General features: G+C 40.1%; 1 protein-coding gene across 4 annotated transcripts in view; it reads left to right on the top strand.

The window, feature by feature from the left end:
• The first annotated feature begins 200 nt into the window (after nt 1-200).
• LOC120534452 (zinc finger protein OZF-like) overlaps nt 201-25,073 on the top strand; it is an 88,528-nt gene continuing 63,655 nt past the window's right edge. For 2 of the 4 annotated variants that reach the window (XR_005634754.1, XM_039762034.1), the window contains exon 1: nt 6,940-7,019. Coding sequence is in view for 1 of the 4 variants with exons in the window: in XM_039762033.1 (XP_039617967.1) it covers nt 6,596-7,019; nt 17,691-18,688 (1,422 nt within the window). In the remaining 3 variants the exon portion in view is untranslated. Of the gene's footprint in view, nt 331-6,558; nt 7,020-17,690; nt 19,563-25,073 lie in introns of those variants that run through there. The other 2 variants (XM_039762033.1, XM_039762035.1) reach the window with 2 other exon arrangements.

The raw sequence follows: 25,073 nt of genomic DNA, 5'->3' as shown, positions 1-25,073 counted from the left end.
ATTTTATAAATTCAATGGTTTACGCATAAATGTTTATTTTCGTATCCATAACTTACCTTAAATGCTAACGGGAATCGTCGATTACAACGCACTGCTTTTCAAGAACTTGCCGCCTGCCTTGATGTTGAAGCGAACAGCAGCGCTGTCGAGGACTTTTATTCTGTTGAATGCTGTTACCTTTGTCACTGCCGCGTGACGCCATCAATTGGCGACGGAAGCTGAACCCACACTGCAGTTTGGCACTTGAGTGGGTAGACAGAGCAAGAGATGAGAGGCTGGTATCAATTGAGGCGGAAGTTCGAAAGAGTTTAGAAATAATTACCAAAGAGGGTAAGTGCTGTGCTCGCGGTTTGTGGACGTGTGAGTTTTCATTCGTTCAAGTCACACTTACCGCCCGAGATTTGAATGACAAGCGAGCGTGTCCGTCAGCCCACCACTGAACTTTGCTCGAATGAATACCTCTGTGGTCCGCTTGGCTTTCCAACTCATCTGTGTCTATTCGCTTTACCTAATCGAGTTCACATCGCCCTTCAACTGTTCATTTCTTTTCGTATCTCCCTTCAGTTGTGTCCTTCTCAAATCGCCGAGTTCGAGGAGGCGGCCATTCCATGCAAACTGCCCTTTGATTACTGCTTTTCCTTTTTTTCCGTCCAGTTTAAAGAGGACAGTGGAACTGATGACCGGGTGTACATTAAAAGAGCAACAACGACATATACGCTTCTGATGAGTAAAAGAGAAAAACTAACTGAACTAATAGGAATTCGTGACGGTGGAGAAGAATCCGAGTGGGTACGAGCTGAGAACGAATATACAGATATGCTGTAACAATGAGAGAAAATTGATAGTGATGCCTCACTGTTTTATTTCTCATTTAACTTTCTTGTAGAATTGAACACTAATAACTAGAATAGGTGTTGGACATCATCTTCAGTGTGTGTGTGTGTATATACAAACTGCTTAATTCAGTTTAAATAGCATGCACTTACGTAAATTGATTGGGTGAAGAATTATGTGGATTTTTTTGTTTTTATATACAAACCGGATTCCAAAAAAGTTGGGACACTAAACAAATTGTGAATAAAAAACTGAATGCAATGATGTGGAGATGGCAAATGTCAATATTTTATTTGTAATAGAACGTAGATGACAGATCAAACGTTTAATCCGAGTAAATGTATCATTTTAAAGGAAACATATGTTGATTCAAAATTTCACGGTGTCAACAAATCCCAAAAAAGTTGGGACAAGTAGCAATAAGAGGCTGGAAAAAGTAAATTTGAGCATAACGAAGAGCTGGAAGACCAATAAACACTAATTAGGTCAATTGACAACATGATTGGGTATAAAAAGAGCTTCTCAGAGTGGCAGTGTCTTTCAGAAGCCAAGATGGGTAGAGGATCACCAATTCCCACAATGTTGCGCAGAAAGATAGTGGAGCAATATCAGAAAGGTGTTACCCAGCGAAAAATTGCAAAGACTTTGCATCTATCATCATCAACTGTGCATAACATCATCCGAAGATTCAGAGAATCTGGAACAATCTCTGTGCGTAAGGGTCAAGGCCGTAAAACCATACTGGATGCCCGTGATCTCCGGGCCCTTAAACGACACTGCACCATAACCAGGAATGCTACTGTAAAGGAAATCACAGAATGGTCTCAGGAATACTTCCAGAAACCATTGTCAGTGAACACAATCCACCGTGCCATCCGCCGTTGCCAGCTAATACTCTACAGTGCAAAGAAGAAGCCATTTCTAAGCAAGATCCACAAGCTCAGGCGTTGTCACTGGGCCAGGGATCATTTAAAATGGAGTGTGGCAAAGTGGAAGACTGTTCTGTGCGACAAAGAAGGCCCAAGACGATTGAACAGTTAGAGGCCTGTATTAGACAAGAATGGGAGAGCATTCCTATTTCTAAACTTGAGAAACTGGTCTCCTCGGTCCCCAGACGTCTGTTGAGTGTTGTAAGAAGAAGGGGAGATGCCACACAGTGGTGAAAATGGCCTTGTCCCAACTTTTTTGGGATTTGTTGACACCGTGAAATTCTGAATCAACATATTTTTCCCTTAAAATGATACATTTTCTCAGTTTAAACTTTTGTTCCGTGATTTATGTTCTATTCTGAATAAAATATTAGAAGTTGGCACCTCCACATCATTGCATTCAGTTTTTATTCACGATTTGTATAGTGTTCCAACTTTTTTGGAATCCGGTTTGTATAATTACCCTTGGGTGTTTAATGCCTAAGCTAGTACATTTACTTATTTGGCTGACACCTTTATCCAAGGCGACGTACGACATTTATGATACAATTGGTTACATTTCTTTTTAGTTTTCCAATGGGAGCACAGGCAGGTCAGGTGACTTACTCAGGGTCACACAGAGTCAGCAGTGGGATTTGAACACACAGCCTCAATGCCTGAAGTCCAAAGCCTTAACCACTATACCGTACTGTCCGCTATTAGTATTGCCTGTTACTGTGTAATACAGACATTAACAAAGACTTGAGGTCATTGTGACTGCCTCGCAGCTCCAGCAGACTGAATTTGAACCTCAGCCTGTTTATTGTGTGTATGCACTTTCCATGTGCGCCTTGTTGTTTTCTCCCACTTTCTAAAGGTGCAAGGGGTATAATGGACTGTCAAATCTAACTTGGCCTGGTGTGGTTGTGGACAATAACGTGAGTGTACCCTTTGATGAAACATAGTTTATATCCTGCCCCGTGCTGGGACTCTGGTTTTCTTCTCATATCCCATTGACTGCCATTTGTATTTGTTTTGTACCTAATTATGGTGGTCAGGTGGAGGCTAAGTAGCATATGGTGGCCTCTATACAGTATGTAGGTTTATCATGTTGAGTCCACCGAGGCAGTGTGGGTTACCCCTTGTGCCACCAGGCACTCTTAGGTGAACACCAATGCCAGGACTCTTCTGGACAAGGTCCTGTTTGTTTTAATTAGAACTAGGGGGCTCCACCCCCTGCATGCTTTGCTCGCCCACCCCCGGGTTTGGTTAACCGGATATACTGTACAATGGAAAGAGATTGTTATTTTCACTCATTTTTTATTTCTTGATATTTGCCAGTAATAAAGCTGTAGTGAATGAGTTATTCCTCACCAAATCCACTAGGCAACCCTCCCCACTCCCCCAGGGGCACGCTACATGCCAGCCACTTCGCGTCTGTGCCGCTCGTGTTGTGAAGAGGGGGTCTGAACGCACGCTCCTAGGAAACCCCCTCTTAAACGGTGATGCAATATTTTTTTTTTTACCTCCTCTATGCTCGATCAGCTGCCTTGCTGATGCTGCTTGTACCGTGCTGCGTGATCAGCATGTCGTACTGCGTGTCGGTCATTTGAAAGCCATTACAGCAGCTGTCCTGTTGTTTCACTTCTTTGTCTTGCGGGACGTTAAAGTGTCTCCGAGAAAATCACGTCTCGACCTAAGATTTTTTTTTTTTATTGTAATAGAGAGATATTCTTAAATGCCAGTAATCTGTGGTTCTTTGTCTTGACTCTCTTCTTTTATGGCTGCCCATGACAAATTGGTCAATTAGGAGCAAACACCTCCAGACAGCTCAAAGGTTGACTGAGGCACACAGGACATTCACCACACCACCGTCGCAATATTAGAAGGAACTGGTAATTTAATAGGGTTTAGTTTATGACTGTATTAAAGATGAAATGGCTTATGATTTTGTGTGTTTGTTTGCAACGTTTACTTCTACAAAGATGAAATCTGTGAACAGGACGCCTTGTTTTGAGTTGCTGAAAACAAATCTGAAGTTCTGCTTTAGAGTTTTAAACAGATGCCTGCAGACATTCATAAGGACTCGTTCTAAGTATCTGCTGTCCTCCATAAGCATCTTTTTCCAGACAACTTGATTTGTAAACCCTGTGCTGAAGCCTAATGCTTCTTGTGACCCTGTGACGGTGCTGTCAAAATTGCTTGTATTTGGACAGAAGCGCTTCATATGGCAAACTGACTAGATTAAGCATGTTGGAGAACAACATCACATCCGTTAATTAAAAATCCAAAGTAGTGCTGCTTTATTGGATACTTTACAACACATTCACTGAGACTGTATATTGTAGTTCTCTTAGTTTTATGGAGAAAACATTTCAGAAATAGCTTATTGTTATTATAATTATGAAGTCCGTACACTGCGATCAGACTGGCGAGTGAGACGGGACCGCCACACACCCGTAACACTTGTATTGAACTGATCAGTAAAATGCAGGATTCTGTCGGTTCATTGAATTACATACCTGATTACTCATGGGATGCATCGGGTTCCATTACAGTGGTGAATCAAACTTTTAATATCAAAACTATGCGCATATAATACAAGTAAGCTCAATATAAATGCACAAAAATGAGAAGTACAAATGAAAAAGCAAGCAAAAATGCCTGGGTTAAAAACCCTGTAGACCTCCAACCTCAAACCGACACTCGTATGCCAAAGGTTAACAAGAACGTGATACGGATTGATTTCAAACTCCAAATGCCACCTTCAGCTGACCAGCAGAAGAGCTGGAAAATAAGAAAGTCAAAAAATAATTCAAACCCAAGGAAGCGCTGATCAACACAGAGCCAATGATAAGAGTGAAATGAAAGCCTATCATGTTCTGTTAGCCACTTTGTTGGATGGATTATCGAGCAGGGTGAAGATTTAGCTCTTCAGTGTTTGCCTGAAGATCGTGGCTCCATCTTTTTAATCTCAATCAGCAAGACCCATCTTCTAAATCAAAGTAAACCCAAGATCATAAAATGAATCTTAAAACCACAATCCGCTCAAATGTTTACCCTGCCTGCCCATCTCAGCCAATACGCACAGCGTCTTTTATGCAGCATAGTAATCACCCCCTACATACCTTCGCTCTCTAAATGCTGTCCTCTTAAACCCAGCAGCACAAGTTGCACCGCCGCTCAAAGATTTCACCTCCGTGTCCACCTGCAGTCACACGGCCCAATTAATGAGCAGACCAGCAGAGCCTCACTCAGTAACTGGCTTGGGCTACATAATCGTTGTTTTAACCTCGCTCTTCTGAACTTGCGCTCAAAAAACAAATTCAAAGCATGTGCACTGATTCCAGCAAACACAGTGGCTGGCCATACAGCGCTTAGCACTTTAAACTCCATTAGCATCTTTTCCTGTAATGGCGGTGCAATGAAGGATTTCATAGGAGCTCAAATCGGGTCAGGCAGCCATTTACTTCTACAAAAGGGAAGCTCACAGTTCAACAGAACAAAGAACTTTCAAAACTTATAATGAGAACAGGGGGATATATAAAACCTGATACTTTAATCAAATATTATGATTGAGTCCGACTGTAATAGGGGGATTAGGGTCTTTTTATGAATGATTACCAGGGAAAAGGCTGTCTAACCAACTGACGAAAATGGAAGGTAAGCACATGTCAGCCAAGGCTAGCAAACCCATTATTTCATCTGCTCATCGTCATCCATTGCAGCCCGAATGTTTTCAGCAAAGCTTCTCATTCTTCTTCCCCTTTGTTTTGATTTGGGAAAATGGTTCAAGGGATTAAAACATAAGTAGGCAAAAATCAGAGAGAAGAGGTCCGATACTTCAATAAAATTTACTTATTCAATTATAAAATATAAAATCATATGAATGGGTTATAGAAATAAATATATATGCTTAAAGAGACAAACTTATACTTACAATAACATACATACATACAGTAACATACATCAAAAGACCCAGAGCCATCATCCTAGACCAGTAGACTGAGGGAGCCCGCATGTCAGTCTCGTCAGAGGATCAACTCATGTGCCTTTTATCAGATAAGACCGGGCGGTGTGCGCCTTTCCCCACGGTTGAGCGTCCAAAGAAACTGAGGGCGGAACCTTCCCTTATATACTAATTAGGTGTCCTTGCCCAAAAGCGGCCTACGTGGAAGCAGTGTATGCAGAAGTGATCAGTTTCTCACACACCCTTTCCCACGAGACACGGCATTTGGCCTTGACTGAAGCAGTGCCTAGTACTACTAGAAGACACAATATGCTTACATGTGAAAAACAACTCCTTACATAGCCATGGCTGTATCTTTAGAACATTCCCGGCTGTTTCTCCCAAAACATTAGTAATGCAGCTGGGTTTCGCGCTGAAGCAACCAACGCTCATCTGCTCTCTTGATTTCCCCCTCCCTCTCTTTATTTCACCTTTGCTTTTTACAGAGAAAAATCCTTCCATTACACCCTTCTTGATGTGCTTGCTTCTTCACACAATCCTATGGATCCTACTTGTATAAACATTCTTCAACATAACAGATAACACAATTCTCGGACCCCAACGATACTGTATATTTAATCCATGTAGGCTTAAACCACAACTATATGTGATGTTTCTTTCTACTGAGTCTTCATTCCGCTTCCAAAGTTTCTCATGATTTGATATGAAGTGCGGTGCTATCAACAAGCTATGAACTGACTGACTTGATGAAAACCTAACTGAGAGGGTGTCATAAAATGAAATTCAAATAATTTTAGATCTTGATTGGTGCATTTGTAATGAGGGTCAATTCTGCTCTTTCCACAGAGGAAACGTAAAAGCTCCTATTTACAGTAATATTTAGATGGATGTTAAAGAGAAGACATGTGTCGGTGATACAGTCATGGAGAAAAGGACCACGAATGTAAAGGAGGAGGACTGTGAATGGGAGTCTGCCCACTGTAAACAGGAGAGACTGGACATTAAGGATGAGGATTGTGAACTGGGATCAGTGGACATTAAAGAAGAGGCCGAAGAGAAGTCTGTTAGTATTGTGACACACAAACCAAAATGTGTGGACAGTGTCAAGGAACACACCCTTCATAATGGGTGTCAAGATGAATTGGTGACAGGGTTAGACTCTTCTCAAAGCAGACCCTGTTCATCTCCAGAACCTTCTGTCAATGTAAAGTCTGAATCGTTACAGTCTGACACAAAGAGGACTGAGGAGACTACATCTGTTAGAACTCGCAAAGATCAGCCACCAGCTACAAAACAGTCTGGAGAAAGTAAGTATAAAATAATAATGTTTAAGCTTTCAGATTAAGGATTGTGGCCCTGAAAGAGGTGGGTCTTGTGTTTTCATGATGTTTTTATTGTGTTTTTCGTGTAGTTTCATAATGTTGTAAGACTTGCTGTTCTAATTTGCTGTTCTTCTGTTATAGTTGTGTTTTTATGTAAAAGTTCCAAGCATGTCATAAAAAAGAGTGCTCAACAGAAGTACAGGTGTTTGTAAACCCTTTGGAATTCCCAGGATGTTTGCTTTTACAGTGGAACCTCGGGTCGAACTAATTTCCCCCATAGAAAATACAATCTGTTCCAGAAAGTACAAGCTGTATGTAAATATATATTTTTAAGCACAAAAATAGTTAATTATACCATAGAATGCACAGTGTACTGTAATAGTAAACTAAATGTAAAAACATTGAATAACACTGAGAAAATCGTAAACAGAGAAAACTACATTGCAAGAGTTCACGCTACAGCCTTACGAACTGATCGCTGTAAACACTTTTTTTTTTTTTTAATGAGTTTTAAGCACAGGGGAAAAAAAATGAACATTTGAAAAATCCTTAATTTATACAAAAACTAACCATAAACAACCAAGAAAAGTCACCTTGCATGAGTCGAGTTCTTGCATGAAAGAAGTGAGCAGGAAGCTGGGTGGAGAGGAGATTACAGTCCCTCTGCGCGATGCACGTCTGACCGAGAATAATGTACTATACAGGGAGAGACTGAACATGTGCGTAAATCACCGGCGCGTACGAACTGGAAGGGAAACGAAACAGAGCACAAAGAGTTCACAACGAATAAACGGGGAGAGACTGAACATGTGCGGAAGTCATCGGCGCGTACGAACCAGAAGGGAAACTGGCTTTTTCGTCACCTGAGTGTGTGGTTGTGAACAGATGCAAAAGTTTGGTGAACTTTTTGGTCGTAACCCGATTTGTACATGTTCCGAGACATTCGTGACCCAAGGTTCCACTGTATTCATCTTAATAATGCGGTCTGATCTTCAACTCAATAGATAGATAGATACTTTATTAATCCTAAAGGGAGATTCACATAATCCAGCAGCAGTATACTGATACAAAAAACAATATTAAATTAAAGAGTAATAAAAGTACATATAAAAACAGACAATAAGTTATAAGTAATGTTAGCATTTACTCCCCTGGGTGTAATTGAAAAGTCACATAGTGTGTGGGAGGAACAATCTCCTCAGTCTGTCAGTGGAGCAGGACAGTGATAGCAGTCTGTCACTGAAGCTACTCCTCTGCCTGGAGATGATCCTGTTCAGTGGATGCAGTGGATTCTCCATGATTGACAGGAGTTTGCTTAGTGCCCGTCGCTGTGCCACAGATATTAAACTGTCCAACTTTACTCCTACAATAGTCCCAATAGCAGATAAACCCTGTCTTCATAAACTAATATCCTGTTAGTCCTGAACACATTTAAACATTCACAGGTCAGTCTTTTGTACTAACTAGTTGACCCTTCTTTAGTAGCAATGGCCTCCTCCAAATATTTTTTGTAGCTGCTGGTCAGTCTTGAGTTGCAGCCATGCCTCCTTGCCAGACTTTTCCGTTCATTTTGATCTGTGATCCCTTTCCGGAACTGTGTGCATATTTATCAACCGGCACAGAGTAGGAAAACTATCCTAACTGGTTCCAACATATCAGAGTGATGCAAAGTTGGTCCTACTTTTAGGAGTAGGAGCAAAAGCATTTTAATAATTCCCTCAATTCCTAACTTCACCAGGATTTAGCTGAGCTTATCCACTGTCCTATGAGCTGCCTAAAGATGGCATTCAGGTAGAGGTTGGTATATACATCCCGAGAAGTGCAGAATGTTTTGGTACCACAGGAAAACAATGATCTTGATTTGACAGAGATGGAATGTTTGGAACATCTTGTACTCTACACGATCATTCCATATGCAGGGAAAAGCCATGCACATTTTTTTAAAATGAAAGTGTTACTAATATTATGTATAGAATGCACTTTTGCAATAGTGATGATTTGGGTAGGTCACAACCAACTATTTCTTGAATTTTGCACTAAACTTTGAACCCTTACAACACTTGAGGAAAAATGCAGATTGATATGTTTTCCACCACTCCACATGTGGTAATGTTAAATCAAGCAATGGGCATACAATTAAACGTGGTTGCCCAAAGTGTGGACGAGCACGCATATGTAAGTTGCAAGCGATATCACCGTATCAAGACACAGGTGTTCATGGATGCAGAATGTACTATAGTAGCCAGTATATTACTCTGAAGACAAATGGGGTAGGGTGGGTGTTTGACAGCAAAATATCACACAGGTACACTGAGCTTTGCATTCACTAAAATCCTGGAATGTTTGAGTTACAGTACACAATCCTGGGAAGGTTCAAGCAGGCAGTTGCCTTACATAAGATTGTATGTGTGGGGGTCATGTAGAGAGGCGCTGCACTTCACAGTACTCTGCAAGAGTGAACACAAATTATTGCTGTGGCTAGTTTCAGTATAACTGTTAGTTTATTAAGGGTTTCCCATTGCAATAACTGCAGGAAGGCAATTCTTCTGACTGTGAACCTATGGATCATTCGTTGTTAAATAAACACACCTGCTAGCAGGCTTTACTCATTTAAGTATGTGTGGCTCAGTTCTTCCATATCAGTGCTTGTTATTCATAATGTTATTGTGAAGTGGTAAAAATTACATGTAGCTTTGTGCAGCCTTATTATGTTTCCTTCTTCTTCTTCTACTTTGAAAATTTTTATCATCTTTGTGGTGAAGCCATAGCACTAGTATCAGAAAAATACAAAGCATCAAAGATTTCCAGGAAAACTACAAATGCTATCTTGAGTTATCACTTTGGGGCTTGAGTGCCTGTAAAATCACAATGTCATTCATTCTTACACTTGAGCTCTTTTTCGTATCTGGTAGTAAGAGTAGGATGCTTCATATATACTTCTCGTGCTACTCTGAGGTAGGACAAGGTTTAGTACAATTCCTAGGGTTAATAATGAGCCACGATGCATATGGGCCCAGATATGTTCAGTTCACGCAACAGAATCTCTATTTTTGTGGAGATCTGGACTCTGATTCGCTATTTCATAACACCAGCCTTTCACTTCTTGTTTCGTTACTGAACTTCTTTTAAACTTCTACTCTCCTGACATTCTCCAGTTAGGTTTCTTGGTAACATTTCTTGTGTTCAGTTGTTTTCAATGGCCTTGAAGGATCAAGCTGTGATGATCCCACCATTGTGAGGTTTTGGTATTGGCGTGCAGAGTTCTTATGCCTCCAGACATGGTGTTGTGCTTTAGGACCAAAGAGTACTACTTTGGTCTCATTCGTCCACAGAACATTGTCTGGTGCGAACCATCCAGGTGGTCTCTTTTCAAGTTTGAGATGTGCAGTAATGCTTTTCTTAGGCAGCAGTGATTTCCCTGGTGTAGCCCTTCCATAAACCTCATTCTTTCTAGCATTGCATAACACCCATTATTTAAAATGGTCACAATGGTGCAATAATGAGTTCAACTGTTTTGATCACGCTGTGTATTTAGGGACCTCCGTTCACTGGATATGCTAGCCCTTACATCTCTCCTTTTTTATAAGAACTGTTGCTTTTGTTCATCGGACATTGCTGCCCTCTTGTGGACACTGGACGAAATTAAACCCAGCAACGAAGTGACCGACGCCAGACATTTTATTGTTTTTTTTAATATACTAAGAGATGTTTTCTTTCCCATAGGCACATGGACTTGGACTTTCTCAAGTGAAAAAGATTTCTCTTCCCTCCAGGATTCCTTTCCACCTCTGCTGTCTTGCTGTAATCTTTGCAGAATGCCTACTCCATTACTGAATTTTTCCCATTTTGTACACCACTTGATTTCTGATTGACGGACACTCAGCCATTTCAGAATGCTTTTGTCACCTTTTCCAATTTTTTGCATCTCTACAGTTCTTTTAATGCCCTTTTAACAACCATTAAGAAGTATCTTTTTGGACACCTTAGCTATTTGCTAAATAAGCAAGCTTGATAGACTGAATGGTCTCCTCAGTTTTCGATGTTGTTATGCTCCTGTTCTTTATGTTCATGAACAGCTCTTATTGAGAAAAGCCAAACGTGCCATTACCCACAGTTTTTGTACCTTTTCATAGGGCTGGGCTCCTCCAAGCCACGCGTCTGGTCTCATCCCATTGGCTCAAGCACAGCTCCAATGAGTTTCTAAGGAGGTCATTAGCGTAAGAGAGCCACAGATTGGACTATAAATGCTTTAATGATGTCTGAGTAATAATGTCTGAGTCTGAGAGGTGGCATGATTGAAATGTTTTATTTGGGTGTACTGTATTAATCTTGTGGGGAAATTGTCATTTTGTATGCCCTTTGCACGAAAGGAATTAGTACAGTGAATCAAAGCCACTACTTTAAAATAAATTCTCTAACAAGAACATGGGTACACAGTTGGAAACTTGTTAAGGGTAAATTTTGCAGAAATGTGTAAGTTTTTTTTTCACACAGAAAACCAATGACACATGAAATTATCTTCTTATATAATACGCTACAGTGGCTGTCAGTTTGTGCAGGATTTTAAATCACCTGTAGCCCGCAAACCGTTTGAACTATTGACCTGAAATTTGGTACACATATACTACGTGACCTCTACTGCCCGCTTTCGGGGTGATCATTTTTATTGCTTTTTTTATTTTTATTTTATTTTATTGTAGAGACAATCTCGGCAGCGGCCAGCAGAGCGGTGGGCCTCATTGTACTTCTCTTGTATGGTCTCAGTTCAGATTTCTCCGGCTTCGATACTCGTGGTAAATGTTGAGGTTGCTCACCTGCCTCTGTACTTCAGCCGTTGGTTTTACATTTCAAAATATATTTGAGAATTCGATAAGGATTTTTTCTGTTTCAGATTTCTTATTTTATCTTTATGATTATGTACTTTGGAATTTGATTTGGCGCTATGTTAGATAAGAGATTATTCTTTCTTGTTTGGTTCCTTTTCAGTTTATTTTTTAATGTGTCTTTGTTTCATTTTCTGATACTGTTCAGAAAATATAAGAAAACCAGGGCTGTGGAGTCAGATTCGAGGAGTCGGAGACAATTTTGGGTACCCGGGGTCGGAGTTGGCAAAAATGTTTAAAAATGTTTAAAAAGTTTAAATTGGAATGAAAAAAAATACAGCAAGTTCAAATGTCCCATTTCACAAATAATAGGCATAGTTAAGTACTTCTCTGATGTAAGAGTAAAGCCCAGTGCATAGTTGTGTTACTACTAGTGTGAAGTTCAGCTGAGCTATTATACAACCTGACATTCACATATTGTAATCTGGATTAGATAGATAGATAGATAGATAGATACTTTATTAATCCCAAGGGGAAATTCACATACTCCAGCAGCAGCTTACTGATAAAAAAAACAATATTAAATTAAAGAGTGATAAAAATGCAGGTATAACGGACAATAACTTTGTATAATGTTAACATTTACCCCCCAGGTGGAATTGAAGAGTCGCATAGTGTGGGGTCTCCTCAGTCTGTCAGTGGAGCAGGACGGTGACAGCAGTCTGTCGCTGAAGCTGCTCCTCTGTCTGGAGATGATCCTGTTCAGTGGCTGCTGTGGATTCTCCATGATTGACAGGAATCTGCTCAGCGCCCGTCACTCTGCCACTGATGTCAAACTGTCCATCTCTGTGTCTACATTAGAGCCTGCCTTCCTCACCAGTTTGTCCAGGCGTAAGGCGTCCTTCTTCTTTATGCTGCCTCCCCAGCAAACCACCGTGTAGAAGAGGGCGCTCACCACAACCGTCTGATAGAACATCTGCAGCATCTTATTGCAGATGATGAAAGACGCCAGCCTTCTAAGGAAGTATAGTCGGCTCTGTCCTCTCTTGAACAGAGCATCAGTATTAGCAGTCCAGTCCAATTTATCATCCAGCTGCACTCCCAGGTATTTATAGGTCTGCACCCTCTTATGGCACATTACAAAAAGTGTTTTCATTTTATATCAGATATAATGTGTTTAACAAGTTAATTTGAGTATAAGTAAGTGTAATGATGTAGGTGTAGGTGTGTGCTATGGCCTGATGTGTGTTCAGGGGTTCTTGTCTTTTGTTTAAACTGGCCAATACGGTAGAGAGTCAGCTTCCTAGCCAGTAGTTCTATGGTAAATGATGTGTATGTTGCCTTCCTTCAATCAACATGGAAAATACATTATAATATTAAATACAGGGGAGTCAGAGTTAGAAGTTCTGGAAACTAAGGAGTCGGAGTCGAAGGATTTATCTACCGACTCCACAGCCCTGAAGAAAACAAGATAACAATGTCTTCTTTTTTTCCCTTATTCAGTTTTTGTAAATTATTAATTACAATGATTATTGCTTTTGTTATTTTAACTATTTTAAATAATTATAACCAAATACCTAATTAGTGGTGTGTAGTGGAGGGGTTTTCATGGTCTTCTATCATAGAAGCTCATAAAGCCCTGTAGCTACACAGTGCAGCCTGTCTACATTTTATTGCAGAGCTGTCACAGGGTGATATTACATTTAACCCCTTATAGACAATCATCGCAAAATTGCTTCAAACTGCTTCCAGCCTGAATGCAGCCGAGGTAGCGAATGTATCCCGCCAATGCCAGTTGATGCGTACCAAGGATCATATTCGAAGCTCTGTTCACGCCATCTAGCAGTCGTAGTGGAAACTGCATCCACCTGATGGAAGCAAAGGGTTAGTGTGGCTATTAATTTCGAGAAATTGTCCAAATTTGAGATTAGTTGTGCTAAGATAAAACTATGTACCAGCTTATTGTTTGCTTGTGTGCTGTATTCAAATGAACAATCTCCACTTAATTTCAACAGAGTGTAATTGCAGACCACAGTACCCAAGAGGGCAGCTATGTAATGCCCCAACATCATGAAATGCCCTCAACGTCAGTCACGTAACACCCATTGCATTAGACCGTGGTCAACATTAGGGCCCCATACCCTATGGTGAAGATTAGGGTTGTAGGAGAGTTATCTCAGTCAAAGGGCATTTTTTGAGTGTCGTCGTGGGCATTACCTGACCTATGACATAGGTATTGCAGGCTGCAGCTAGACTCTTCTCCTTAATGTAGCATCTGCTTGACAGCAAAAACTCAAAAGTATTTATTTTTTTTTTATATAATTTAAGAAGACTGAAAACAAGCCCACAAGGCCAGCCTTGTTGCCTTTGCACTTAATGCTTCTAGGGTTGACATGTGAGGCTTGTGCGCCTCAGTGGTCCTTAGATTGATGATGTTTGGAAATGTTTGCTTGTGACTGGCTTAGTCCATTGTTTATCTTGAAAGCAATTGGTACCAGAATACCAGTGATCCTCTGTGGTGGTGTCTACCCTGGGGCTAACAGATCTGGATAGTTTGGTAAAGAGAGGTGCTGAGCTGTCAACTGATCACCATTCGGTGCTGAGCTAACTCAGAAGGATGACCCACACAGGCACTGAAAGAGTGTGAATATTCTTGAGAGCTCAATAGCGGAGACCATTAGAACCAGCTCTGGCCAGATGTCTGTTGGTTCATCTCATGAGAGCTGCCCTAGGAGTCTTTGGAAAACACTAGCAGTAAGACAGATTGTCAAGATGACGAAAGAGGTCTTCCATGTCACGTCAAGTGACTGAAATGAACCAAAAAGTTGGTAGCTGCCCATCTTTGATTAATAAAAATTTACAAAACGTGTTTTAGAAACACTTGTGTCAATGGCAGAATTAAGTAACTTTTGTTCATTTATCATTTTAGTTCAATTTAATGTATTTTTCTGCAGAACACTTAATTGAGTACAAACTTGGAGATCTTCCATCTATAATGCTATGACAGAAACAGTTACACATAAAAGCTTGATTATTCATCACTCGACTAGCTGTCAGTCTCTGTTAACCATCAGGGCCAAAAATTACAAAAAAAAGCACCTTCCCGTTCTTGTGCTACTACTGCTGTGCAGTACGCTGTGAGCTCTGCACATTGGAACAACTCTCCCTTCTGTTAGCACGTAGTGTTCTTCCCCAGCACCACGTGTCAGGCCACATTTTGAGATCACAGTGTCAGTTGCGTACCTTCAACTTTAATAGTGTTTCGTAGATTTGCTCTTTTATTACAGTTAATTTGCTATACATTGTTATGGCTCATAAACGTAAGTGTGTTGTAATTGTCACAAAATGGCAAAAGTGCTTCAAGTATTGGTTCAAACTGTGGAGTAGGAAGAACAGTGAACGATATAAAGCGTGATGCCGACAAAATTGAAAAACTTGTTGAAAATGGAAAGCACCGATGGTAATGTCAATGTTCTCTTCTAATGTAATTTTCTTTTTAAATTCTGTTATATTTTGTTAATATATTGTGACTTGCAGGCAGCTTATGATGTGCTGTTGGGGAATGTGTAATGAATGCTTTAAGTAATGGAACCGGGTGAAGGGCTTCTGTTCTGTAAGAGATGGGTACGTCTGTTAGGAGATGAGTGACAGGAGAAGTTAGGAGAAAAAGGGAAGGTGCAGCGGAAGGAAGTTTTTGAGTTGGGAGTCAGAGGACAATAAGCAGAAGTGTTTGAGGAATAGAGAGAAAAGGGATATGAGTGTGAGGAGTTAGAAACTGATTGGTAGGGAAAGCTTTCTTTTATGGTTTTGGAGGTGTGCTCCGTAACCCAGATAATGGAATATAAGACAGGGCACCATTTTTTACGGAACGAAGACTACAAGTAAAATGTAGAAAACTCCAGTACCTCTGAGTTGAGAGAGAGAGAGAGAGAGAGAGAGAGGCACGCGATAGGGAGGGAGGGAGAGAGGGGGGGCGCACAAGTGCGATAAGGAGAGAGAGAGAGGCGCGAGATAAGGAGAGAGAGAGAGACACGCACGCACGGGAGCGAGGGATAAGAAGAGAGAGAGAGACGCGTGCACGTGAGAGAGAAGAACCATCAGCTCAGTTGTGATCACATGACGCTCAGCAGACAAAGTGTATCCATACTACTCGTATTGCAAGACATCGCTCGTTTATCAAGACAAAATTTATTAAAAAATTTACCTCGTCTTGCAAAACACTCGTAAACCAAATTACTCACAAACTGAGGTTCCACTGTATTTTGTTTTGTAAATAAATATGACCATTCGCTAATCTGCAGTATATCATTTTTAAAGTAGCTGTTCTGTTATCCCTTGTAAGAGACAGCTGGCAGCTCAACCTGGCCAGGATGCCCCTTAAATGGAAGGATGGGGGAAGGCAGCTTTTCCAGGACACTGCCTCCCAAAAGATGCTAGATGGCAACTCCCCTGGACTGCAGCGGTGCCCCGGATTCCTGCAGGGAATTATGGGACATGGATTTCAGCAACACAGCCCTGCTGGGTGCCGCCAGGGGACGCTGTGGGAAGATGGTGGGAGAATAAATTCTTGCCTAGCCAGGAAGTACTAATGGATCACGAGGACGAAAGCCCCGAAGTGCTACGGGGCTGATTAAAGAACTTAAATTCTCCTTCTGTCCTGGAAGTGCTAGCAAGTTACGTGAGAGGAAGAACAGAGGTACTTCCGGGTCAAGTACTATTTAAACGACTGCTGAAGACCCAGCAGGCAAGCCAGAGTCGGATGCATGGTGGACTAAGCTTGCTGGTAGGTGTGGAGGAGAAGAGAATTGTATTTATTATTAAGAATTGTGAATTACTTGCTTGTATAGTGTGGCTGTGGAGCTTGGAGGTACTGTTTATAGAAGAAAAAAGAATTAAAGATCTTCTTGGTGCTTTTACCCTGTGTCCTGAGCGTCTGTCTGTTTGGTTTAAAGGGGCAACAGTGCCACGTAGTTTTCACACCGTCTTTTCTCCTATCTGTCTCAGCCTCAGTCCCGACCACTGAAAGAAGATTTTACTGTACACCAGACAATATTTACACACATGAACACAAAAATTAAATTGAGAACACAGTGTAAAAGAGCGCATTGCAATGCAACCCGTATAAATTGTTCCTGTCACTATGTAGCCATTACGAGTTTAAAGGAGAGAGTTAGTATTACTGGTGTTTCCTCACACTGACCAGTCCTTGTTTCTGAGCTAACACAAGTAACTGCACTCATCCTGGGTTTTCTCGTTTTTCCTTCCCAGATCACTGTTTGTCCTGTATACCTGTGCATTAATATGTTACTTTGTCAATTTCTTTGTTTTGCTTTGTTGATTTAAAGAAAGTCATTTTGATATTTGTTTTGGTGTAAGTGTTTTTTGTCTAAGTGTGGAGGAAATGTTGGGGTGGTTACTTATTTTTAAGGATGTATTTCACCTGTTTTGCATGCACTCTCTTTTATAAATGAAAAACTAATATCTTGAAAACTGAAGATCATCACTATTTACCTCTTTTATCAAATAAAAAGAACATATTTTGAATGACATTTTAAGACTTAGTTGACAAAATGTTAAAGTATTTCTGTGATGCAGCATAACTGTAACTAAATATCTTGTCAGTTGTGCCCGTCACACATGATGTGTTTAACTTACAGAGATTGTGCTTAGGTTGAGTGTCTTTTCACATGCAGCTTAAGTTTTACAATTCCTTGTATTTATCAATGGCTGTTCCAGATTTAAACCAGCATTTATTTAATGTTGTTAATTATTGTCAGTAATAGTGCATTGTTTTGAAAATAAGCTTTTTTTTCCCCTTTTAAATTTCATATAGGAGACAAACCTCACTGCTGTTCTGAATGTGGAAAACAATTCAGTAACAGTAGTAATCTTCAGAAACACACCAGAATTCACACTGGGGAGAAACCATTTTGCTGTATTGAATGTGGCAAACAATTCTTTGAGAAAAGCAATCTTCAAAGCCACAAAAGAATTCACACAGGAGAGAAGCCATATTGGTGTAATGAATGTGGCAAACAGTTTTCACAAAGAAGCCATCTTCAGAGTCACAAACAGATTCACACAGGAGAAAAGCCGCATTGCTGTTCTGTATGTGGCAAGCGATTTTCTCGCAGGAGTAGTCTTTGGAGGCACACAAGAACTCAAACTGGAGGGAAGCCGTACTGTTGTCCTGAATGTAATAAACAATTCTGTAACAGTAGTAAACTTCAGAGCCATAAACTAATTCACGTAGGAGAGAAGCCATATTGCTGTTCTGAATGTGGCAAACGATTTTGTCACAGGAGTACTCTTCAAAGACACACAAAAATTCACACAGGAGAGAAGCCGTGTTGCTGTGATGAATGTGGAAAACAATTTTCACAAAAAAGCTATCTTCAGAGCCACAAACGAATTCACACAGGGGAGAAGCCATATTGCTGTAATGAATGTGGCAAACAGTTTTCTAGCAGGAGTAGTCTTTGGAGGCACACAAGAATTCACACAGGAGAGAAGCCATATTGCTGTTCTGAATGTGGCAAACAATTCTGTCGCCGAAGTACTCTTCAAAGACACACTAGGATTCACACTGGGGAGAAGCCGTATTGTTGTAAGGACTGTGGCAGACAATTGTCTGACAGGAGTTCTCTTTGGAGGCACGCGAGAATTCACACTGGAGGGAAGCCGTATTTCTCTGACAGGATCAATCTTCAGAACCACACAAAAATTCACACTGAAGAGAAACCATATTGCTGTTTGGAGTGTGGCAAACTGTTTTCACGAAAGGGCAATCTGCAGAGACACACAAGAACTCACACAAGTTCACAGATATAGAGGAAAAACATGCTGTTCCTGCAACAATCCCCTGTGAACCAAGGACTTAACCATGGATGTCTCATAAGGGGCAAACTATGACCAAAAAATGAATGCCTAAACATGGCTGCACTAGGCAGCAGCCTGTGCAGATGAAAACACTAGAAATCGATTGTACAACTGATAAATGGCGCTACTGCCAAACAGAGCTAGGAACTCACTCATCTGGTTGCTGGGTGTGAAGTTTGGACTGTCACGACTAAACAGTAAGGTTCACTCCTGTCTCGATAATAAGCACACCAAAAAACTTTAACAAAATGTAACCCCAAAAGAAGCCTGAAGTGCCATTAGGTTAAACGAAAGGTGCCATTTCTTTATCTGCCCGAAAATATTGTATTGAGGGTTTAACAAGGTATTTATTTCAAATAGTTTTTGTGAGAGTGTGTTAGTCTTAAATTTTTCTCAACTACATCTACATTTTTGGAGTTATTTTTAATGTGTGAAAAATAGAGAGGTTCGATATGTGAAAAGTAGGTGAGTTTAAGGCTTTTTTATTTTTAAAAAAACATACAGCTCACCTTGAATTTCATGGATAACAGAGAGTGGGATTCTTCCAGGGTAACTACAACTACATCTCACTGGGCTTTGGGTGTTTCAGCGTAGGTTTATAAAGAATGATGTGATCATCGTGCCATACCTTGTTTTTCTTAACGTGTGCACCTGCTCAATTTATTTACTTACAGTTTTCTGACATTTTAACTGAAAAAAGGCAACATGCAACTTCAAACAAATACTAATACGTTACCACGTAAATTAGTGAATATAAAAATAATTCAAGAGTGAATTATTTAAAGTTACCCTTTTTAAATCAGGTTAGTCTAAAAAAAAACAAAAACACTATGTGGAGATCATATGGATGCCAGTGAGATAAACTATTTGTGGGATGCCTTTTTTTTCCCCCCCTAAGCCTCCCAGGAAAAAAAAAAATTCTATTGCATTTCACTCACCTCTCACTGGCGCATCCAGCAATGCCGTCTCACAGGAGGTCCCACTTTGAAATTGTGAGCCTGCAGAATAAGAATCCAGCATGAGGTGAGGCCTTGTCTGACAAGGGTGTAGAGCCTTCCACAATGCATGTCGTGTGCCCAGACTTGACGAAGACTGTCGCAAGTGAGAATGTAACTTTATGGCTCAATTTTAGGAAAGACCTTGCTGTGATTCACAGAGATGACAAACAGAAAAAAAGATTTCTTAACGAGCTTGGGACATTGATAAACAAAGTGACTTCTCACGACAGAAAAACTAATAATCACCGGAGCGTCCAATTCTACTAAATGAATTGAGCAGGTGAGAAAAACTAGAAAAATAATCTCTTATGTTACTGGTCTTTAAAAAATGTTCATGACAGCGATGCCATTCAGGTTTTAGGTAGGCTGTAACCTTCCTTAAACTTTGAGAATTTACTCCAGTAATTGAATGATACCACAGAAACTCTTCTTGTCCGAGGTTCCAGTTTTGACATTATGCAGATAGCCAGGGGCCTCATGTATAACGCCGTGCGTAGAACTCGCACTATAACATGGCGTAAGCACAAAAGCCGAAATGTGCTTACGCACAGAAAAATCCAGATGCAGGAATCTGTGCGTACTCCAACTTCCACGTTCTTCCGTTACATAAATCCCGATCAGCGTGAAAACTAACGCTCGTGCACGTGCATTATGTAACGCCCCAAATCCTCCCAGAATCACACCTATTTGAATATGCAAATCAATATAAATCGCCCTTAAGCGCAGCCTTCTGTGAAAAGACAATGGGAAAAGCACGGGGAAACAAGAATTTCAGTGAATACCAAGTGGAGGCAAAGGAAAAACATACTATTTGTTCAAATAAGCCGTGGTATAATCAACAAAATGAAGTTGATCGAGTGACATAGCGTGTTGGAGAAACTTGAAAGCTCACATTCACAAAATCGCACAGTGCCGGAAATAAAAAAGAAGTCACATATCAAAGTTGTCGTGAAAAGAAGAGTTGTAAGCCCAATGTCTGAGTGTCATATGAAAGCTTATTAGGGTACAGAGAAAAAAGGCACACGGTGGGGAAAAAGCACGAAATGTCAACTTCAATCTCGACATTTCCACTTTAATCACGTAGTTTATTTTGTCATTTAGTAGAACATTATAAACTTCATCTTAAAATCGTTTAATTAACCAGTTTCTCAAATCACATCGTAATTAAAGTAGCACGTTAAAAGCTTTGTTTTGTATTTGATCTTCTACTCGTATGTGCTCTGTGTGTGTGAATCACTACTTCTTCTTAAACTGGCTCTCTTCCTCCAACTGGACACAGAGTCCATTACATTCGTGATATTACAGCTCTCTGAATAACTAAAATACTGAGATGTATACGTGATGTCATTTTCATGATGATAGGAGTTAAAGCACATTATTAAACATGTGTTTCACTTCGATGAACTAATTTATTGTCGAAATTTGTCGCTGTGTATTTAGCTGTGTTGTTATTTTCTCTTTCTGTTTTATATTCAATATATATTGGCGTGGCCGTCACTGCAGTCAGTGCTTTTCTTTCCCCAAGTAACCGATCGCCATACAATCAGCTCTGTAATAGACGTTAAGCCATCTGTAAGCTTAGCGCCGATTCTTCAAAACGTTTAAAGAGCATTGAAATATCTTCGTAGTACATGTTTAATTATTCTATCCTTCACGACACTCCCAGTGAAGAATATAGATTATTTAAATGAAGTTAAAGTTTTATGTGTATAATTTAACAAACATATTTTGCTGCATTTCACCTTAAAAATGATATCGTCATCATATGTAAATACGCGCTTTATAAAGTGGCTCAGGTTGTGAGATATTATAACTGTAGTGCAAGTTTACAGTGGGGTGATTGTACTTATTAGTACAAACAGTTCTACAAGGAGCAATTGATTGAGTGCATTTAAAGTTCTTGGGATGAAACTGTTTCTGAACTGTGAGGTCCGTACAGGAAAGGCTTTAAAACGTTTTGCAGTGGCTGAGACAGCGTGTGCTTAAAGCTGTAGCTGCTGTGATTCACACTCAGATACAGTGATATAAATACTCCGAGTCGTGCAGTGAGAGTAATATGGAAAAAGATGATCCGCTGTGGCAACTCCTAACGGGAGGAGCTGAAAGAAGAAGAAGAAGAAGAAGAAGTGAGAGTAACAACGCTAAAGCAGTTATGGTATTTGGAATACTATGGCTGTTCCCTGGCCCATTATATTGTTACGAGTTAATTACAATCAGATGCATTACACTAATAAACAATATGCGGTTAGTTTCGGTGTATTTATAAAGCCGCGTCATGAAAATAATGAGTAATCACACAAGAACAGTACCATTGCTTTGGCGCTGGGTGCCACCAGTTTGCAAAACCGAGCGGAGAACTTGCGTACGACAAGGCATGAGGTACCGTGGAAAAGTGTGTGGCTTTACGCCAAGTGTAGGTTTTATACATCGCGATTTGAACGTGGAAAAGTTCTTACACAACATTTCTGTGCGTACGCACCATTTATACATGAGGCCCAGGTCTTTTTGAAGGCAGTCTGGAAAGCCCCAAGTCTCGCATGTGAGGGTCAGATCAATCAATCAACATTTATTTATATAGCACATATTCATACAAAAAAAATGTAGCTCAAAGTGCTTTACAAAATGAATAGAAAAATAGAAGACACAATAAAAAATAAACATAAGTCAACATTAATTAACATAGAATAAGTAAGGTCCGATGGCCAGGGTGGACAGAAAAAACAAAAAAAAAACTCCAAATGTTAGAGAAAAAAAATAAAATCAGCTGATACATTTTCATCCTAATTTTCATCCTGCCACTGCTTACACTTATAAGGCATTGATTCTAGCAATCAAGTGTGCCAATGGAATTGATTTATGGCCGTTTCTCTTGCATTCTGCCCATCTCAAGCTGTTCCTTGGATCATGGCTTGTGATCTTTGATGATCTGAAAGGTGCAGTGCTTTGTCCTGTTCCTGCATTTTGTGATGTTTCAACTCTTTTTTGTTTCTTTTCTTGAATGAAGGATCTTGTCGAGCTGATGATAACATGCATTGCCTTCTACATGTTTTAGGTGGAGCCCCAACTTTATCAACTCTGGTGGATTTATTGACTGTTGACGCAGAAACAGCCTTTGACCATATGTGCTGGAATATTCTGTGTAGCCGCCTTTGTATAAGGCGAAGTCAGGCACGGGTAAGACGCGTGTCAAAGAAATCTCTCAGTCCAAAAGTTCGTTTTAAAAATATTTAGTGAAAGTTAAAGGCAAACAATCCATACAAGAATAAAAAGAAAAATAGTTACAAAGAATAAAGGCAAAAATGTATCTTCTATAAACTTAGTTTTTCTTATGAAGCTTTGGTTATTTCTGTACTTAAAGGTTATTTATTTCTTCTTCTGTATGCTTCAAACATACGGTTCAAAACTCTTTTATTTTACGAGTTACTTTACACTCAAAAGGCCCGTAGGCCGTTGGCACTTAGACATGCGCCCAGGCACGATTACGTGCATAAGCACGAACGTGAGCTCAAACAAGAACGCGTACAAGGACACGGTTAAAAAAACGTATGCCTCTGTACCTTACACAAGGCAAGGCTAAACACTTACTAAAGAACATTGTTAACTCATAACTGTTAAAAAATGACAGGAAAATACCAACTCAATTCTATTCACGGGGGTTTTAGGAACCTCCCATATTTTATGCATTATCATCTAATAAATATTCATACATTTTATAGAACTAGGAAAATGGCTCTTACATTCTGTGCTGGGTTATGAGAAATTATTGTTAGGCAGTCCATCTTCTCATCTTTCCCTCATGATTACGGTATTTTAGTCTTTAAAGTCTGTCAAGATATACAATTAATGGAACAAAATGTATGCTTCTCCCATTAAACACTTCTTGTAGTAAATGCTGTTTTCCTGCATCAATTTCAGCGACTGGCTCTATTAGTTATTGGGGTATTGACAGTATTGACATTGTATCTTTAACATTATTAAAGATTCACTTGCTTAAATGGTCATCTTTTCTGCAGTTATTTTGTTCAAAGCTGTCCATAATTACTTTCTTATAGACAAAGTATTGTAATTGTCTAAAAATTCAATGTTGAGATTTTGTTAAATCTTGATGTGTTAGACCTGCATGAGTCTGAAAATACAATTTTTGAAATTGTGTCTGTGTGTGTGTAAACATGATAACCCGAGTATGCTTTCACTTAGGTCAACCAGTTATTAGGTACTAAACGTAGATTTCAAACTTTTAAGGCACACTTTTTATTAGGAAAAAAATGAATGTAATCCATTTTGGAATAAGGCTGTAACATAACAAAATGTGGAAAAAGTGATGCGCTGTGAATACTTTCCGGATGCACAGTATCTATCTATCTTCCATTTCCCAATTTTTTAAGATTCCTGGTAGCATTCAGCACTAGAATTATTTCTATGCCTCACCACACTTTGATCACAGAGGTCCACAGGGAGTTGCTTGGACCTTCATGGCTTGGTTTTTGTCCTAACATGAGATGTGAATTGTGAGACCTTCTATACTCGGGTGCAAGTATGCCTTTCTGAGTGATGTCCAGTCAGTTCAGTTTGCTGCAGGTGGATCTCACTCTGGTTCTAGACACTTCTCAAGCAGAATTAAAGCAAAGAGGACGGACCTGAGCACAATTGAAGTGCTATAGCTAAGGGTTTGTGGCTTGTAGAGATTTACTAATATGACTACAAAAAAATGTCATACTCTGTAGAAACTCCTAAGGGTCTGAATAGTTACACAAATGGGGGATTTCAGTTCTTCATTTTTAATATATTTTGCAAACCTTTCTGAAAACATGTCACTTTCACAGTATGGGTTATTGAGTGTAGATTAATTGAAAATGTAATCAGGTAACACTTTATTTTAGGTTAATGCAAAAATTCATCTGTTAGTCCTTTATTCTTCTGTAACAAGACCTTAACAAAGGCTTCTTTTGTTTTCTATAACACTTATTAAATATCAGCAGATCAGCTATTCATGTGTGTGCAGTGTGGCATATTGACATGCTGGTAAATGACTTGTTAATATGACGGTGTGGCAGATGACTGGGGATCCAGCCCACCCAGGATGCCTGGAAGGTGGAAGGACCAGGAGAGGGACAATACCTCCTTTGGGACACGAGAGGGCAGCCGCCCTGGTTTGCATCAGGGCCACGGGATCAGAGCTTTTAACCCTGTTGGGGCCCGTGGCCACCGCCAGGGGGCGCCCTGAGGATTACAGAGCTTTGGCCTGCAGCACTTCCGCCACACCAGGAAGTGCTGCTGGAAGATCATCATGGAGTACATCTGGGGCATTATAAAAGGGGCCGCTTCACTCCATTAGATTG

The sequence above is a fragment of the Polypterus senegalus genome, chromosome 8 (genome assembly GCF_016835505.1).
Source record: "Polypterus senegalus isolate Bchr_013 chromosome 8, ASM1683550v1, whole genome shotgun sequence".
NCBI lineage: Eukaryota > Metazoa > Chordata > Cladistia > Polypteriformes > Polypteridae > Polypterus > Polypterus senegalus.
The sequence above is the reverse complement of the archived record's forward strand: the minus strand, read 5'-3'. Positions and strand labels throughout refer to the sequence as shown.